Source organism: Streptopelia decaocto (genome assembly GCF_964273445.1).
Source record: "Streptopelia decaocto genome assembly, chromosome: 1".
NCBI lineage: Eukaryota > Metazoa > Chordata > Aves > Columbiformes > Columbidae > Streptopelia > Streptopelia decaocto.
Window position 1 is genome coordinate 120887632 of NC_138663.1, and position 18988 is coordinate 120906619.

The window sequence follows — 18988 nt, forward strand, 5'->3', positions numbered from 1 at the left end:
ACAGATTCAGAGGTGTGTGGGATCCAGCACAAGCCACGAGCATCCACATAAGCATCTTTCCTTTCAGCTCACAGGAGCAGTGGGACCTATTATCTGATTTAGTGTGAAGCTTAAAGCTTTCGATATGGCTAAAAAGAATTATTTCCTGATCAGAATATAAAATCTTGTGGGGGCTTCCTTTTACATAGCCTGGTATGGATTATTGTATTCATTATGGAGAAATGATGAGGTGATAGACATTTTTGCCGTTACCTCAAGCGACATCCTGAGCTGGTACTGTGAATCACTGCAGCCTCACTGAAACTTGTTGATTTATACCTTCTGAATGCCTGACAGCATCACAACATTTTCTTTTGGAGGAAGAGGTGGTTGTTGGTTTACATTTTAAAGCGCATGCCCCCTCTGAAAAAGAATCACATAGAAATAGCAACCTGGGACTTCATGTTTATTATGTCCCAGTGATCTCTGTGTCTTGTATGCTGAGGATCAGTTTTGCAGACAAAAAGATGTTCTGTGCAAGTTCAGAGGATATGTTGTGGTTTTGACTGAGGTCCTGACCCATTTACCCTGTACTCTGAGCACAAACAGAGTTCTTCTCTTTTTGTACTTGACTATCAGTAACAACTTTGGAAGCCAAAATATGGCCAGTGTGACACTGGGACAACTCCATTGCCTGGCAGGTGTTTGTTTGCCCTGACCTAAAGATAACACTTGCTGAGCACAACCGGCATTGGGTCAGGGTTATACATCTCTCCTGGGCATCCAAGCTCTTGGGTACTCACTGGACCCAGAGCCGCTCCTTAAGAGAGATGCTACCTCTGTGCAGTCACCCTGCAGAGCAGAGCCGCGCTCAGACAGTACCGTCAGCGTCCCGGGTGGGAACGACTCAAAGGTGTTAACAAAGGTCGTACGAAGGGCTGTGGCGGCGCCGCGAAAATTCCTGCTCAAGCTAGTTATTTCATTCGGTGTCTGGAAAGCAGGCTGCCCGCTGCGCTCCCGGCCCGGCGCTGGGGGCCCGGCAGCCGCCCGCCGCCTTCGGGGCGCTCCGGGGCGCGGAGCCGCCGCCTCTGCTGCTGCTGCCTTCTGCAAGGGCTCGGCTTCTGCAAGCGCTAGTCTTCTGCAAAGGCTCGGCTTCTGCAGGCGCTAGGCTTCTGCAAAGGCTCGGCTTCTGCAAAGGCTCGGCTTCCGCAAGCGCTCGCCTTCTGCAAGGGCTCCGCTGCCACCTACTGACACCCGGCTGCCCTCGGCATCTCTCGGCGACCGACCGCCATCCGCCTCCTTCGAGTTAGGCTTTTTCATGTTCCACGGCGAAAATGGCTGGGAAAATGCTAAGTATTGGGACCGGAGGGAGCATCATGAAAGGGGGAGAACGGCTTTTTTTTTTTTTTCCCCCCCCGAGTCTCTAACCAAAGCTTGTTTCATTAAACTATTAAGGATTATGCAACATTTGTACAACTTAATTACAACTTTTTAAAACAAGCCGAACACAACGTTTTCGTGGTAATAAAACATGATGAGGCATGAAAGATGGTTCAATACTTTCTGCTTAATAGCTTGTTAGGCATGAGGCTAGAGGCCGAGAGCTCGTGACTACACAGCAAGGTGTGAATTATTGCACCATAATTCTCGCCCTGGAGTGTTTTATTGCAATTAATAACTGTTTTCATGTTTTAAATGCATTTTCTCACACCATAAAGAGCAGAAATGGAAAGTACTTGCTAATGGGAGAAATACCAAGAGGACTGGGCACAGATCAACAACTTGGGCAACTTCCTTGGTTTCTTGCTATTTTGATCTGCTTTAAAATTATTTTGGAATCCTGTTTGGCTTTAAAACCATGTGGGCCCAAAGCCCTGTTATTTCCCTTTGTTGAATTAGCTCTCCCTGCAAATCTCGTCACAGATATTGTGAGTTGGAAAGCGACTTCCATTTATATGCAGCATATTTTCACTAAATTAACTTCAGCCACACAAAAGCCACACATTCAGTTCCCCATGCAAAGCTATTGAGTTTTGAGATGCGCACCTCTTTGTTTTGAAAGCAGAAAAGAGATGGACTCGGAAAAGTTCGTTGCCTTTTAGTGTAGCCTAGTCCTGCAGCAAATTTGAATCAATTCCAGTTTAATTTCAGGTAACCTGCGAGCTGAAGAAAAGCAGATATCAAAAATAAAATGCTATTTGAGGCCCCTGATCCAGATCCTACTAAGCTGCTGGAAATGCAAACCTTGCCTTTACTGGGAGCTGAGTGTGCCTCTTGATGCTGAAATGGTGCCATAAAAATGCTGTTACAGTGGTATTCTTCTTGTTACTGAACAACTGTGAAGGTGGTGCCTGGGGTTAGTCAGCAGAACCTGCTTTAGTATGTGTATATAATATAATGTGCCATATTAACATCACTGAATAGATTGCATCTTGTTAACCAGTCTGATGTCAAAAAGCCAACCTTTAAGAGCAAATACAGGGATTGGGAATACAGGTACCAAGATGGGAAATTGATTGGTAGATTGAACTTTCACTTAAGAAAGACTTAATGGGATGAGGACTTTAATAAATGGGGGTCTCTCGGGCTGTCTATCACTATTTCAAGTACCCCAGAGGTCAGTAATAACAGCAAATGGATGAGGCAGGTCAGATACCTTGATAATCTCTTTCAGGATGTTGCTAGGCACATACTTAGTCCATTATCGGATTTCTAGTTGGGACAGCACACAGCTAATTCTAGTAGCACTAAAGAAAGAGACCAGATTTCAATTTAGTCTTGTCAGTGTTCAGTAAATCCGTGACAAGGTCTTTCTTCTGCTGCTGCTGAGGTGGCTGCTGCAGCTCTTCCTGCAGCTTCTTACCCTTGTCTGCATCTTTATTGCACTTGAGGCTGTTTTACGGACCAGATTCCTATGTGTGCTGGGCAAGGTACCAGACAAAACCATGTCACTTGTCCTGAAGAGCCAGCAATGTACAAAACAGGAGAAATCTGGCTGAGAGAGCTTCCCCACCAGACAAGACAGTTTAAGAAGAGAAGGCAGACAGTACGTTCTCTCCTTTCAGCCTGAAAAACAAGGATGAGTGGCACCACCCCCTTCACACATACCCCAACCGCCCTGGAGAAAGACTTTTCCCTTCTTCACTGCAGTGCTAATTGCTAAGGCCAGAGCACCTGAAAGCAGGTGATAAAATATTTCCAACCAAAAGGGTTCAGTGGCTTCTGCGGTGACAGGGTTGAACAGAGCCCTGCAGAGAGAGGTGACAGAGGGCAAGGGTTGTCACCTGTGGTGCCAGCCTTGGTGGAGCGCGAGGGCTCCCTGGGGAAGAGGATGAACTGAGGGAGCTTCAATCCCCGGGCTGGGATCCCTCCAGCACAAGTATCATGATTCTAATGCTCAGCCACACTGCTGAACTGAAGTCAATGGAATTACGGGCTGGAATAAAGGAGTAACATTTTAATTAACCCTGTTTCAGAACTGAAACACACAGTGTGGTATGATTACAACGCTTACTCCGTAGATGCTTTGTGCTATTTATCTTAATGCTACCCCTGGAGACTGAATTCCCTCATCTGTCTCTCTGTCATCTTTAATAAACACTGACCATACATTAACAACGAGATGAGGTTGTAATTCAGAATAAGGCAGGGTCCGTGTCTATGTCTTTTTGTTTGTTTCTACTAAAGTCCATTTAACCCAACTGGATGTTGCTTTTAAAACAGCATGAGCCAACTGAATATATTTTTAAGGAAGTCTGCCTGAAAAAAATTAAATATTAATAGTATCTGAATCTGAATATGTTACTCAGCAGAAAAATCTTTACAAGACTTCAGTTTCTCCTGCAAACGACTTTACTAGTTGCTGTGTTGTTTTTTTTTTTTTAAGGCTTAGAGTTTTGTATAAATCTCTCCTTCTAAACAGATGAAACAAACAAAATGTAAAACTCATCTCCATAAAGCACAACAAAATAATAATTTCCAGATGGGTTTTCTGATGGAAGATCAAAGTCTTTCATCTCAGACTTGGGAAATTTCCCTTCCATGCGGATATCAGTTTTATCTGAATGTTGTTCATCCAACATTTGCTTCTTTCAAAAGGATAATTAGCTAGATGAAGCTTCAGGAGAATGCTCTTAGTGCTGGAGAAAATATGAAAGATTTTACTAAAAATAATTTTTTAAAAAAAAGAAAAACAAACTGGGTAGCCAAGGGGCAGGAATATTTCTCACTTTGAAATATACAAAAACTAGACATTTCTATACACTGAAAAATGCAAGTTTCATATACAAAGATGAAATAAACAGAAAAGAGTTGTTCCTACATTGGTGCAACTGATTTGGACAAACTCCCTGCCTTGCACCTCTCATTTCAAAAGCCAGCCAAAGTAGTTGTGTGGCTAGAAAACAACAGGTTTTTCTGTAAATGTTTTATGCATCATTGCATTTTGAGATTTTGCTTCCAAGAAGCTGCAGTTTCTACTGAAAGCCTGTACTCATAGGTTGTCTGCATTTTCAGCTTGGCAGTTCCACTGATTTTGTGTAAGGCTTTCTGTTTCTGAAGTTCAACCACTGCTGGTAGATGTAGCATCACTCTGAATTGTATCTCTGCATTTTATACATAGCGTATACAAATAGATGTACAGAATACCTGCTCATTTCATTAAGCCTGGGATTTTCAAGAGATTGAAGAAGTCGAATTCCCTTATCCTGTTCATCCACTGGAGAGTCTGACTTCTTAAGGACACTAATTTCACTCTCCATCTCTGCTTCTCTCTCACACACACATTTTCATCTTGCTTTTTCTCTCTCTACTTGCACAGTTGCACAGAAACACTCATGGTTTGGTATTTTTGTCTCTTTGGTGCGAGGCATGACATGTCTTTTGGCTAAAAGGACTGCAAACCCACATCCAGAAATACCAATGCATCTCAGCAATTAATAGACTTTCACCTTGGAAAGCTTAATCTGCTTTTCCTTGACCATTTTTCCCTGCTCACCATCGACGTGAAATATCAAAAAGCTTCCCAATAAATAATCAACTGATCAAAACTCACAGAGGCACAAATAATATTTCAGAAAGCAACTCACCTGAAGGTCTCTTGACAAAGGGGATTATGGAACTGAAATGTAATTATCTGGGCATTTAAGTTTCTATTTCCACCATGTGGTTTCGTTCACATATTGGATTGCAAAGTTTTATCATTCAAAACAGCCTATAGGTCTCTTTTTCATTGCAGACACAAGGCAAGTCCAGCCTTCTCCACCATGGTCCTACGACCAGTCCTACCAGTACCTGGGCTCCATCGCCACCCCCTCTGTGCACCCTGCCACCCCAATATCACCTGGCAGGGCTAGCGGCATGACATCCCTCACCGCAGAGCTTTCAAGCCGGCTGTCAAGTAAGTACCTAAAAGTTAGTGTCCCCCTCACCAAAGCCTCAAGGCCAATACCTGAGGAAAACGGGTTGTAATGTCCTGCGGTGCTGCTGCAGCTTCCCTCCAGTTGCAGTGAGGCCTATTGCGGGCCCTCAACAGCAAAGCCTTCTCCAACACTTTGCTGGGATTTGTGCAAAGAGTAAAGAAATATGGTTTGGGGCCCAACATATCATTGTCAAAAAAAAAAAGTAAAAAAAAGAGGAGAAAACAGCACTTTGAAGATGTTTGGAACTATAAAAATAGTTTGGAGAGCTATTGTATCTGCCAAGAAATGAATGCCACAGATTATTTCAGTTCTGGTTCCTTCCCCTGCTCTAAATTCAGACCAGAGCACAGCAGGTTATGGGTGGACACACTGACTGCAGGATGGTGGGGTTTGACATTTTAAATGTTGCACTGGGTTGTCTTGTTACATCTTCATCAAATTGTACTGCAGAGCTTTACAAGCCAACATAAAAATATCATATGGATGTGAAACCTACCCCCCTGGCTTCCACCATATTCCACTGACCATCTGCTGACTCTAACACGATGAAACAATATGTGTGTGTATTCAATTGCAGGAATTTTCTTAAAATGAATGAGAGCCATATAATTCAAATTTGCGTATGGCTTTTTCAAAAATATCTTCTTTGTCCGCACATATTGCTCTCATTTGAATACTCAGGGCTTCTTCTAAGCTCAAAAAGAATCACTTGAATGTGCTCCAGCCTGTCCTCTTGCTGTCATATAGAGCCTGCTTTGAAAGAGTCACAGGGATGATGCCCACCAAAAGTAAACTATTGTTTAGGTCTGGTTGCTAATTACATCTTAGAGATAGCTGAAAATACAGGAAAACTTACAGAAGAAAAAAAAAGTTTTTGTTTTACAATATCTATCTATCTATCTATCTATCTATCTATCTATCTATCTATCTATCTATCATCTATCTATCTATCTATCTATCTATCTAATTTTTCATTGACACAATCTTTTTTAACAAATGAAAAGACCTCTTTTTACTTTCTCCTCTGTGTTTCCATCCCTTTGCACTCTTTTCCACTGGCAAAATGCAGAAATTGAGGAAATGGAGAGGATGAAAAAAGATCTTCATATCAACAAGGAAATTTCAAGTAAAACAAATGACATCATCAAGTTTTTAACTTAGAAAATTCAGGGTTTTTTGACAGAATTGTTTGAAATCAATATTTACCAGCTATTTTGATTTTCAAACTGTATACATGGGCGGCTTGTGCATGTATACTTGTAGGTGTGCGTACGTGAGTCAGATAGAATGGAGATGTTAACCACATTTTATCTTATCCATGTGGAGACTGCGGTTGCCCTCAAATGAGTGAATGCAGTCAGTATTGAAATGCAATATTTTTTTGCATTGCCATAGTGCCCACATGTCCTCATTGTGTACCAGGGCCCTTATCGTGCTGTGTGTGGTGTGAGCACCCAAGGCTTCCACGGTGGCTGCCCCCAGGAGCGCACAGTCCAACAGAAGGCAGCCATATTTGAGTGGAGTAACCTCACGTTGTGTTTCTTTTGTGGCACATGGTGAGCATGGATGTAGAGCACCAGCACTAGGGCTTGTCCATGCTTTTTGTGCCTGTGGTCAAAGTGATTTACCTTGGGGCAGGCGTAGTTCCTCCATGACCTGTGAAGGAACCCAGAAAAGCTTCACTCACATGCCATCATTCTTTCTTTTCTGCCTTAATTCTGTTCATGGAGGCTCATCTCTATACATCTTAAGTGTTTTTCATAATGCTTCCAAAATGATACTCTTATATTAAAGGTGATTCAGTATTCCCAGAAGAATCTTTAACAGTATTTTCTCCCCAATCCCATTAGTGTCACACGCACTGTCTGTCAAAGAAATTCCTCCTTGTCAGAACAAAGAGCAAATTTGACAGGTGCTTTTTAGGCCCTAGCACCTACAGACACAGTGAGTCAAAAGAAAAAGCAAAGATATGGGACATACTTGAAACATCTTGACATTAAGGTTCATTATTCTGCTTTTTGCCAAACTGAGCAGAAGAAACCCTCATCTGATAAGTGATGTGTCCAGGCAGTTTCAAGAAGTCTGATCTCTTTTTCAGCAATGAGGTGTGGAAGAACCATTTAAAATCTGGCAAGTTGTCAGATGCTACCGTTAACCTTAGCTATTCTGCAACTCCTGCCATTCCATACCATCATGTATATTAATCCACGTTAAATCTAAAGGTGCTGGGGTCTAGGGGAAGGAAATGTGTTCAAGGGTCCCATTAATCTTCCAGAAAAAAAAATGGGAGGCAAACTCAAAAAGGAAGCATACAGCATGCGTCAGAGCTTTTCTAAGAAATGTGTAGAAATTCATCAAAGTGTGCTGGCTGTGTCATTGACGAGCTTTCAGAACTTGGCGCTGGAGTGTGTCTGCTCCAGCTTTAAATCCAGTCAGAGCCAAGAGCTTTGTTTTCTCTCTGCTTCTTCTCATGAGTATTTCCTTCAGCGCATGGCTCCTCTTCTGCAGACTCCACGCCTTGTCTGACAGAAGAAGCTGTCTTCTGGAAAGATTTTTTCTTAATTATTATTGTTATTTTAATCATGCATAGCTGCCAACTCCAGGGACTGACACCTTCCATTAATCTGAGTCATGATGACGATCCTTCCTAAAGAGGCCATTATCTGCTCTGCTTGTTTCATCCTTGCACACCAGGGAAGGAGACAGTGGGACCAGGCACACTACCACTGGTGACAGACAAAGCAGAGCAGAATTTGACTGTCCTATAAAACATTTCACTTAGCAGGATGAGAAAGGCTTCTAGCATATATGAAAGGAAGAAAAAAGGCTAACCCCCAAATATATCATTCTGCTTTAAAAAGGTAGTACTATTGTTGTCCTTTTTTACATACTCACTAGAGCCAAGATTTTCAAAAGCTAGTAACAATTATGTAGATGTTATATGAGAACCCAGATACAAAGACCTTAAGTGAACCTGATTTATCTTGACTTTGGCAGTGCTCAGAGTCAATGAGGAACTGTGCTCCCCAGTGCTGACAGCTGGGCTGAGCCTGTGTGCGTAAATCCTGCCTGTGCATGTTCCTGCACCTGAAGGACAATCTCTGCTCCACGGAGCTTCACATTTGAGTTGGCAAATAAAACTGGGTGCAAGGAGAGACTATGCAGAACATGGACAATTTATATTTAGGCCCCGCCAGTGTCCCTGGTTAGTTGTGAGGCTGGGCAAGGAGCTTGAGATTTGTGTCCCTCTTCTCCACCCACCCAGGCACCTGGATGTGGGCACTCTGGAAGTGCAAATGATTGTGTGTGCTTTAAGGTCTCATAAGAACAAATACATACACATGCAGAACAGGGCAAGAGCTTGGCACTCTTCTTTAATTGCTGCTTTACTGAAATTAGTCCAAAACACCCAGATCCACAAGCACGACAATGACTGCATTGGAGAGCAGGTGATGAACAGCTCTCTTCTGGCAGTATCAGCACCACTTCGGTTAACCAAGCAGAGTTTGGATGTTGGTTATCACCTCGAACAGGTGAACCTCCATTCTGCCAGCTCAACAGTTCTCTGTCTGCCTTCCCCACCACCCAGGTGCTTCTGACTTGACTGCGTTCAGTGACCCCCGAGTGGGAATCGACCGCTCCTTCTCTGCACTCCCCTCCATCTCCGACCCTCGGATGCACTACCCGGGAGCGTTCACCTACACGCCGACGCCTGTCAGTTCAGGGATAGGAATCGGTATGTCTGCCATGTCCACAGCCACGAGATACCACACTTACCTCCCACCTCCCTACCCCGGCTCATCGCAGGCCCAGGGCAGCCCGTTCCAGACCAGTTCGCCCTCCTACCACCTCTACTACGGAACCTCCGCTGGCTCCTATCAGTTCTCCATGATCTCGGGGGGAGACCGGTCCCCCCCGCGCATCCACCCTCCCTGCACCAACGCCTCCACAGGATCAACACTCCTCAACCCCAACCTCCCCAACCAAAGCGATGTGGTTGAGGCAGAAGGGAGCCACAGCAACTCCCCCACTAACATGGCAACCACAGCAAGGCTAGAGGAAGCGGTGTGGCGACCATACTGAATGAATTTTAAGTAGTCATGGGTCAGGACTAGCGTGCTTTCCATTTCCCGGTGCCCATAGGTACCCCATAAATACCCGTCTTTCTTATGGGCCCTTCCATGTTCATACATCACTTTCAGAAGCCAACCCTCCAGAAGTCAGCGTGGTGGCATGTATTAGCCAGCCCCTGGCCAAGCGACGTGGCTCCAGCAAAGCATCCCTCACCGGGGGGCTGAGCTTCTGGAAAGGCAGACACCTGAGATGGTGGTCCAGAGGTAGGGAGGGTGGGTAGGAAGGTACCCAGTCTGCTTCCAGGCCTGTGGTTTTCTAATATGCCTGGGCCTGAAGGTCTCCACAGCCCTAAAGAGAGTTTCGGTTCATTTCTATTTTTAGGACATAAAACCTAAATAAAAAAAAAATAAAAAATCTTAGTGAGTTTACTGCATCTTCTGGACATATTAACTGTAAGGAAGTATAGGAAGATTCCCAAAGGGAAACTGTGAACGCTCCTGTTTTAGCAATGCTGTGAATGAGAGGTTTTATATGTTGGAGTTCATTCTTTCTTTTTTTTTTTTTTTAAACCATGTTGTGTATTCCAAAGAATATGGAAATTTTTATTGGTGGGGTTTTTTCGTTTTGTTTTGGGTTTATTTGGGGTTTTTTTTTAGGATGCAGCTCATCCTGCTTGGCATCTGATTTGTTTTGTTTCTCTTGGCACCTTATAAATTGCAAAAAAACCCACATTTTGCTTTTTTTTTTTTTTTGTTTTAAACATGCTTGCTTCTTTCTTGCTTTGTCAACTGAAAGAATCAGCCCCTTCTTCAATTAATTAATTTAACTTTTTCCTATTGGACTTCTTTTTTTTTTTAATACAACGGCTACAGCCTTGGGTCATTTTCAACTACTGTATTACTTTGATGAGTTCATTGATATTTATGCTTGATATTTAGACTTTTCTTATTTGTTGATACTATTATTATTTAAATATGCCTATATTAAAAGAGATCAGCAATTGCCTTTTTTGGTAGCAGCCAACATCAAATTTATCACATTTAAAAAGGCTGAAATAACGATGGGTAAAGTGACCTCCTAAATACTTAGAATTATTGTTTACAATTATCTCACTCTCATTTTATTCAGCTAACTGAGCTCAGATCCTCAAAGGCATTTAGGTGTCCAACTCCCACTGAAATTATTTAGGCACCAAAATCCCTATGAATTTCTGTGCCTCCCCAGCCAGTGGAGTCATGTCTCCCTACTCCTTCCTTGCTTTTCCTTCATCACCAGGGGTGAGCCTCAGGATTGGTAATCAGGATGTACATTTTTCATAAGGCAGACTTAATATTCCCTAACTAGACACATCTCCATATGGCCCCATTCTGCTCCTGAGCTTGCTGGGCTTCTGACAGGCAGAGGCCTCCTAGTCTTTCAAAAGTGAAAGCCAAGACGCAGTTAGCATGGCAAGGGTGAAGTCCTGGCTTCAATGGAGCTGGTGTGCAATTTGCTCCCAGCTCAGCAGAGCCAGGAGCTCTAAACAGTACAGAAGCCACATTCCAGTGCACTGCAAAATAGGTCAGTTCCTGCATCACAAAATAACTTGAAATGAACAGGGTTGTCAAGCTCATCTGGAAAGCAGGCCAGCAAAGAAGGGGCCTTAATGGTTCTTCCATCACTATCTCCAGAGGGAAGAGGAAGGGTACTTAAAACTGGTACATACAATATTCTGTTCTGTAGCAAATACACAAGGCTTAAACTAAGAGCATGTTTACTACAGAGTTGTCATCGTTGCCCATCGTTACAGCACAAACATATCAAATGTCACTGTAAAGTTTATGGCACTATTTTGTTTGAGGGTTTGATCTGAATGCAGTTCTTGTACTACTCACCAATTACAAACTGTTGATGTTGACACGTGTGCGTTCCAAATTAGCTGATTATTATTTAATGTACCTCTTAAATGAGTGAAACAATTGCAGGTCAACTCAAAGAGTATTTGAAAGCAGGACTTCAGATCTGTGTTTGATGTTAAAAAAAAAAAATGTTTCAAATTAAAAAGATCCTTGGCTGCAGGCAGCAAAACAGCTGGACTTATTTAAAACCATTTGTTTTTCAAGTTTTCTTTTTTTTTTTTTTTAATATGATTTTGCTTCTTTGTTTAAGTCAGATGCAGTAGCACTTTGGTATTGAAAAGTTACAAATTGAAGAATTTACATTGTCAATAAGGTCATTTTTGTGCAGAAAACAGGGAGTGTTTCAAGAGATCTCAGCAAAGGTTCAAAATGTTTCTATTAAAATCATGTATGGCCTTGTGCTTTTCATTTAGTATAATATTCTTTATAATTTTCTAGAGTTTGCTCTGAACAAAAAAGACAGAAAACATCAAAATTATATCGGAACAGTTTAAAATATGTTTTGGAAGTATGGATACCTTCCTGAATACAGAAATACAGACACTCTTCCTGTTGTAACATTTTCATAGTTGGAATCTCACCTCTTCCAGTAGCCTAAAAAAAATCCTTCATCACCAAACAGTAGCTCTGTTGCAGAATCCATCTTACACATTCTCTGTCACCGTGCAATTAAAATCATTGTTTACTATAGCTCTCACATCTGCCTTGTGATGGGACCACCCAAGTGCATAGTACTGTGAGTATGGACCCAGCAGTGAGGGAGAGGAGAGGACCTTAGAGGAGCCAGATGCCTTCACCGCTGGAGGGCAGGGCTGCCCTGGCCGGGTGACTTCAGCCCGGTGGCAAAAGTGAGGTCGATGTGGTCAAAAAGCTCCCAGGCCTGTCTGTCCCCACAGCCTGCTTTCTGCTAAAGCCATTCACCCCTTTCAGCCCATAGTAGTGTACTAGTCAGTTTTGAAAATAAAAGATCTGGGATTGACAAGAATGAAGAGTTGGCATGTCTTAGCCTGAAGAGTAGACCCTGCATTGAACATTTCTTATGTTGACACATCTACTTTCTTTACTCTTGTCCTAAAGGTGAAGTTTAATTTTACTCTCCCTAGTGTGACCAGGATGAGAAACTGCAGAACTGGTCACCATGCTCATCCCGTGTCTTTACTGACACGTAACAAACCCCCTGGAATCTCCCAGTGTCTCACTTGTGATAATTGCCAGCACCTGAAGTTCTGAGTCTGCCCACACCGTGTATATTGAGCACAGCACAAAGCAGCACCTTCATTACAGAGGATAAGTTAAGTTCATTATCCCTCACAATTAGTCCGTTTAATCACTGTGGGTTTCAGCGTATTCAAACAAGTGCTTATGAGAAACCACAGTTTACTCAAATCTGTATTTTTGTTGCTATCCCCTGTCCCACTAAGGACAGCGAAGATCTTCAAGGCTGCAACAATGCTCTCATGTCATACCTGTTGTATCTTAAGAGCAGTAAGCAGGCAGAAAGAGGACATTTGGATAAAGCATTTCCCCCATTCACTCATCTCCAAATTATAGCATATAAGTATGTATTTTTATATACATATATATATTTATATAGTTTTATCATCCCAGTAGCTGAATGGAACCCAGAAAGAGCTATTGTGCTTCTGTTTGCAAGGTGCAGTCAGCAGAGTGCCTTAGGTACCTCCCACTACTGAAGTACAGCTAATGGTGGTCCTTACTATCAGCTTGTGTGTTCCTTTCACAAGACACAACCCCTTGTCCAGATGCAGCTGTATCAAACAATTTTGAAGTAAATATAGGGCCTGGCTGTCATTTGCTCTAAGGCCTTCAACTTTGCTCTCACACAACGTTCACGCTCACTTCAAGCATCCCTGCTACAGTTTCAGGGCGATGTACAGGAGCTTTAGCACAAGGGGGAGGCAGATGCAGAGCGCATCCCTGCTATGAGGGATTTGATTTGTAGAGTTATGGCAAATTATCTGCTGGAAAAGAATTAAAAAAACCTTTTCTCCAAATGGCCCACAGTCTTTGCCAGAGTGTTCCGAATTGCCTGCGCTCTTGAAACATTCATTACTGCTCTCTGGGTGACCTTTTCCATTGGTGTATTTGAAGATTCAGGAGAAGTGGATCATTTTTCTATCTGAGCAAAACACTTGCTTGTTTTCCTGCATCGTAACATTTTTGTATTTTATTTTTGTTAACCTTGCTTGGTCAATACCAATCACTTGGCATTTTTCTTCTTGTCTTAAAAGGGTTGCATCAACAGAGTTACTTGTATTTATGTATGTAAATAGATTTCTAAAGCTTCATAGCAAAATATTTAGTGCTTGTAATTATTCAGCATTTTTTTCATTTTTCTGTGTTTTTAATGAACTTAAGTTTGTGTTTGCTTAAATACTGTAGTGAGACTTATTTCTTTCTGAACTAGTTATTTTAAGCTTCAAGATTAACTACATTTTATTCACTTTTGTAAACAGTTATAGCATGGTCTCTATTCAACACTTCACTTTTTTGTGGTAGGGGAGAAATGAATGTGCAAAAATCTGTGGGTTATTTGTGGTATTCTGGGTCTGACAGTTACACCTTTCTTTTAAACACAAACTAAACTTTCAGTCTGAGGTGGCCATATGGTAAGTCTGAGGGGAGGACACAGCAGGAGACACACTCCTATCAAAATGGCATCAAAGCAAATTCGTTCAGCATTTACTGGCTATGTTTACAAAACAGATGCTGCAGCATCCTGCAACAGTCACATTTTCCTTTGACACTGTTATGCTGAACATTTCCAGAAGGGGAAAATATCAGGTTCTGGAAGTTTGCTTTTTATGCTTTTGATTGCAGGGGATTTTTATTTTATTTTCTTTTTTTTTTTTCTTTTTTTTCCCTTTTGAGAGGGTTGGGGCAGGAGAGGAGAGGGGCTGCTGTTTCTTGGAACCAGATAGGAAAAGAGATAAGAGTAGATTTTTCCCCCACTAGAGGAAGTCTCTAAATACCACATCAGAGTAGACTCTTGCTGTACATAGGGATGGCTGTGTCCAGCGCCATGGGAGAATTCATTACAACTAGCATGCAGAGCAGCTGGACTGCTGCGTTAGTTCTAATGAAGACTTTCTTTCTTCCTTTCTTTCTTTGTACCACAGTTTGCTCTGTAAATTCAATATCATAATTAGTGTGAATGACAAATAAAATGTTTGACAAGTATGCACATGGGCTTGGTGTGTTCTTTCATCAGGGGGAAAACAACTCTGTCAGAGAAAAACAACCATCAGAAAAAGGGTATTGACTCTGTACCACTCACAACATCAAAAATATGTTTCTGTACTTTTTTTTTTTTTTTTTCTGAATTGTTTCTTTTTTAACAAGAAAACCAGAATTTTCCTGCTGTGGAGTGACCTGGCAAAAGGCCTGCAATCCAACAGGACCATCAAAATAGGACTGAGACTTTGTACATACAGAAACCTAGTAATTGCATTATATCTCTGGCTTCTTGATTTAGTTTCAATATTTCAAGGTCATCTACAGCTCTTATTTTTCTCCCTTAATCTCTTGTTTCTTGGATTGGATCCTTTTTGATATTGACAAGTTGAACCTTCAGGAGCACCAAAACAGGTAGTTTGAGGTCATATTACTTATGAGATACATGGGTTGTTTTTCTCTTTAAATAAATAATGAAATGGTAGTGTTAATGAAACATTAATACAGGTGAACTAAGCTTCCAAAACGAGGAAAAAGAAAATAGAGTCAATATTGAAAGTTCAGTCTGAACACTGTATCCATGCGTATGAAGATATATATATAATCTACTATTGGCCCAACACAAGATATTGCATTATATTAGAGAAACTTTCAGTAGTATCCTTCTACACAATAATATATATATATACAAATATTAACTTTCATCCACTACTCTCAGTGAAATAAAAACAAGCTACAAAGCAAACTATTAAAGGTGCATTTTTTTTCTGACAACTTGTCAGGTAGGGCTCCTTCTCTCAAGTGATAACTCTCATTATCTTTTCAAAATTAGGCCCAAGACACTAAAACAGTTACTGAATTCCAGGTGCCTCTTCAGAGGTTTGAAATGCTAACACACACCTCTGACAAGGTTACTGGTTACCCTGCTCTGTACGACTGTCTGACACTTCTTTCTGGCACAATCTCATATTATCCTAACAATATTGCACTTGTATTTTTGCAAGGCTTTACCCTATAGATTCTTCTCCTTATCCTATGAAACCCAAGAACACTTCTTTAGAGGCGGATGATGAAGCAGACCACATATTTGTTTCTTACTTTAACACAACAGGAAAAGAAGCTACAAATAGCCCCAGTCAAAACAAAAACAAAAATATTACACCCAAGGGCATCTCAGCAGAAATATTTGTTGCTAGGTTTTGAAGACTATGCGGAGGACATACCAGCAGAGCTCTCATTTTGTACAGGAGGGTACGGCACCAGACTGCCATGGCCACTTTAGCCAGATGCACACATCCCACTGCCACCAAGGCTGCCTGTCCTTGTGAGAAGGGCCACATCTTTCCCACTTGACAGCTCACCTGTGCAGGCCAGCCGCTCCAATGCGAGTCCCTCCCAGCCCTAATTCTGCCCTCTTTCCCCGTGCTCGTGCCATTCCGGATGGGTGGCACCCGCTCTCTGCAAGGTGAAGGATGGCAGCGTGGGCAGCTGCCCCTCTCCAGCCCCTCTGCCTTCCTTTTGGCCCAGGGCAGCTGGCAAAGGGGGCAGCTGAGAGCTCCAGAGCAGGCAGCGCACAGGCAGGGCAGCCCTCCAGGATCCCCGGGCACTCAAGGTGGTCCCACCATGCCTGTTTTGGCAGCTGAGAAAGGCCAGATCAATCCCCCCCACTCTAGCTGCTTGAGGGGGAGGAAGAGAAAAGGGCAGAGAAGGTGATGAAGTCTAAGGCTGGAGGCTGCTGTTTGTGAGAGAAGGGGCTGACAAGGGTGAAGGAAAAAGGCTGTTGATTCCTTGTTGGGCCTCACACCCCGACTGATAGCTTTTAATGACCTTTAATTATAAAGGGCATTGTCGTGGGTGCTATCCCACACTGCCTTGTTTGACTTGCGAAATGAGGACACAGCAGTGAGCCAGGCTCCAGAGCAAAAGCAGCTTATGAAATACTATCAGCCTGCCAGACACCATACAACCCAACACAGATGTCCTGGAAAGACAACACAGGTGTGTTACCTTTGGTGTACATGGCTTTTTCCCTCTTTTCAGTGGTTTGTCTCACAAGACAACTGGCTTGGATTATTGGTACAGTTTACTGTGCCCAGGAGCGATCTCCCATTTTCTGAGCTGGCATGGAAATGCTGGTTACTGGTGCAGTGTGTGGTCACAGAACAGACAATAAACTCTGTATTATCTGCTGTGAGACAGACTGTTCACAGCAATGAAAGCCTAAAAGCATATCACCACTGCAACTGCTGCGATACTGGAAGACCTTGTAATGGCACTGTGGTTTCCAGACATGACTAAAATATGACACAGTCCAGCACTGTAAATGGGCCAAAAATACAATTAGTCTGTGACTCCATATCTTTTTACAACTCTGGGTTTTTTACAGCCCTATAGGATGATTTGGGAACACATCTCAACATTACTTTAGGCACCCCCTTCTTCTCCCTGGAAGATGACACCTTTTTTCATTGTTTAACTATGTTGAGGGCTCACATTAACTTGGCCACTGGGATGCCCCATGGAGCAGAACTTCTAACATAGGCAGGATCTCAGGGAAGGAATGTCCAAATTACAGCTCATCTCAACTCTTGCCTGCTGGGGGAGGGAGGCACAGTGTAGATAAAAGCATGTTTAACCCTGAGGAGAAGGAAAATAAAAGCTCAGAACCTACAGGTCTGCATTGGAATGTCTAGCTACTGAATTAGGAAGCTTGTTTTCTGGTTTTAAGTTACAGGGACACCTAGAAGTCTCCCAGACTGGATTAGTCAGCACGAGTCACTGTCTGGGAATTGTTTGGGTTTGCGAGAGGAGGATAAAACAATTTAGAAAGAAAATCTAATACACAGATTTAAAACATAGCCTGCTTTCAGAGCAGGGAGGGGGTTAGGTCTGATTTGTGGGCTTTATAAAATGCTGGTTCCTAAGGGTAGGAAGGCTGTCAAAAGAGAGAGAACCTGTTCCCTGCTGATGCAGAATTGTTTCCTGTAGCATGTAAAAAATGCCTTTGGCTGTTTTACTCTCAAATGCCCTAAACACAGGAACATCTGTAGCTTTTCTGGGGAAGTTTAGACAGCGTCTTACTATTATCTGCTGCTGCACTTGACATGTCCTGTAAGCAGAGGAGACTATTCAGGGCAGCCCACAGTTACAGTTCTTCAGGAGGTTTCTGACATCCGGCTGCACTTCATATGACCACCAGGTTTGTGCCTGCTGGCTGCATAGTCCCATTTCGCCTGTTTTCTCACACCAGAATCTCTCAGGACCAAGACCTCCCAGTTCAGAAGGCCATTTGCAGGGATACCATAGGTACGAGGATGCAGATTTCCTGGCCATAGGAGCTCAGTAGGTGAGTGGCTCTGAAGCCACACAACAGAGCCCAGCCCAAGTATTTCAGCATCTTCTAATACCAACAACCACTCAGCTTTTTCATATGGCCTTCTTCAAAGAAGCCCAGTGGTCAAACTGCACTGTCTCTGCATCAGGTGAGTAACACAGGCATGGAAGTCCTTCGAAATTGGCTGAAAATCAGCTAATTTTCATTTAAATATTAAAACTCCTGAATGAAGCCCCTGTGGCAAACTTCACCCTTCTTCTCTTAAATGTCTGTGATAGTCACTCTGAAACATGGCAATATGGGTTAACTTACGTGGGTAATGTTTCCTGTTTCACTGTGTAAAACAGTAGCTAAATTTGCAAAGAAGGAAAGCAACTGTCCTCCTCCCTTTATTTTCTGTTTGGCTCTCTCCTCTAACACACACATCTCTGACATTTCTCCAGTCTCCTGCAGAATTTGGAGCCCAGTGATGTCAGTCCAACACACGTAACTTTGGGGGATGTATGACCACAGTCGATCAAATGCCAGCATGTCATCTCATGGGCATTGTGATTCTGGGGCTGGATGAGAAGAAGAACAGTTGTCCTATTTTGAAAGAGAAAGTTATATTTGCAAAACTTTCTGCACATGGCAAGCATGTGTCCATGTGGTTCTGAAATAATGCTTAGTAGTATCCTTTCAAAAATGCTGAAACCAAAATGATCTTGGCTGCCAAAGGTTGAATCCTGCCAGCTTAGCTGTGAATCCTGGGCCTTCCAGGCTGGTCACTCTGTGGGAAGCAGGCAATGCTGCTGGTCGGCAGCAAGGTGGACATGGTTGGGGTGAGTCAGCCTGTTGCACCATGGTTTATCAGAAACATTTCCAACCAGCCCAAGGTATCAGTGGCCAAAAGCAGGCTCTTCCTAAGCAGGCATTTTGGCTCCTTTTCAGTGCTGTCAGGGCTGTGGCTGTGATCCCATGGTCTCACTTGGGTGACCTTGCAGACCTAAGGTGTTGAAGGGGCGGACATTTTGCCTTATAGTTCTACCCTTCCAAATGCGATGCCTTTAGCTTTACTTAATTAGTAAGATCACTTTGTAGTGCCCTGT

General features: G+C 42.8%; 1 protein-coding gene across 2 annotated transcripts in view; it reads left to right on the forward strand.

Moving 5' to 3' along the window:
• Nucleotides 1–14576, forward strand: part of RUNX1 (RUNX family transcription factor 1) — a 176860-nt gene extending 162284 nt beyond the window's left edge. For both annotated transcript variants that reach the window (XM_082044461.1, XM_082044462.1), the window contains 2 exons: nucleotides 5216–5377; nucleotides 8989–14576. In XM_082044461.1, coding sequence (XP_081900587.1) covers nucleotides 5216–5377; nucleotides 8989–9482 — 656 coding nt within the window. In that variant the 3' untranslated portion in view covers nucleotides 9483–14576. The remainder of the gene's footprint in view (nucleotides 1–5215; nucleotides 5378–8988) is intronic.
• Nucleotides 14577–18988: the final 4412 nt, after the last annotated feature.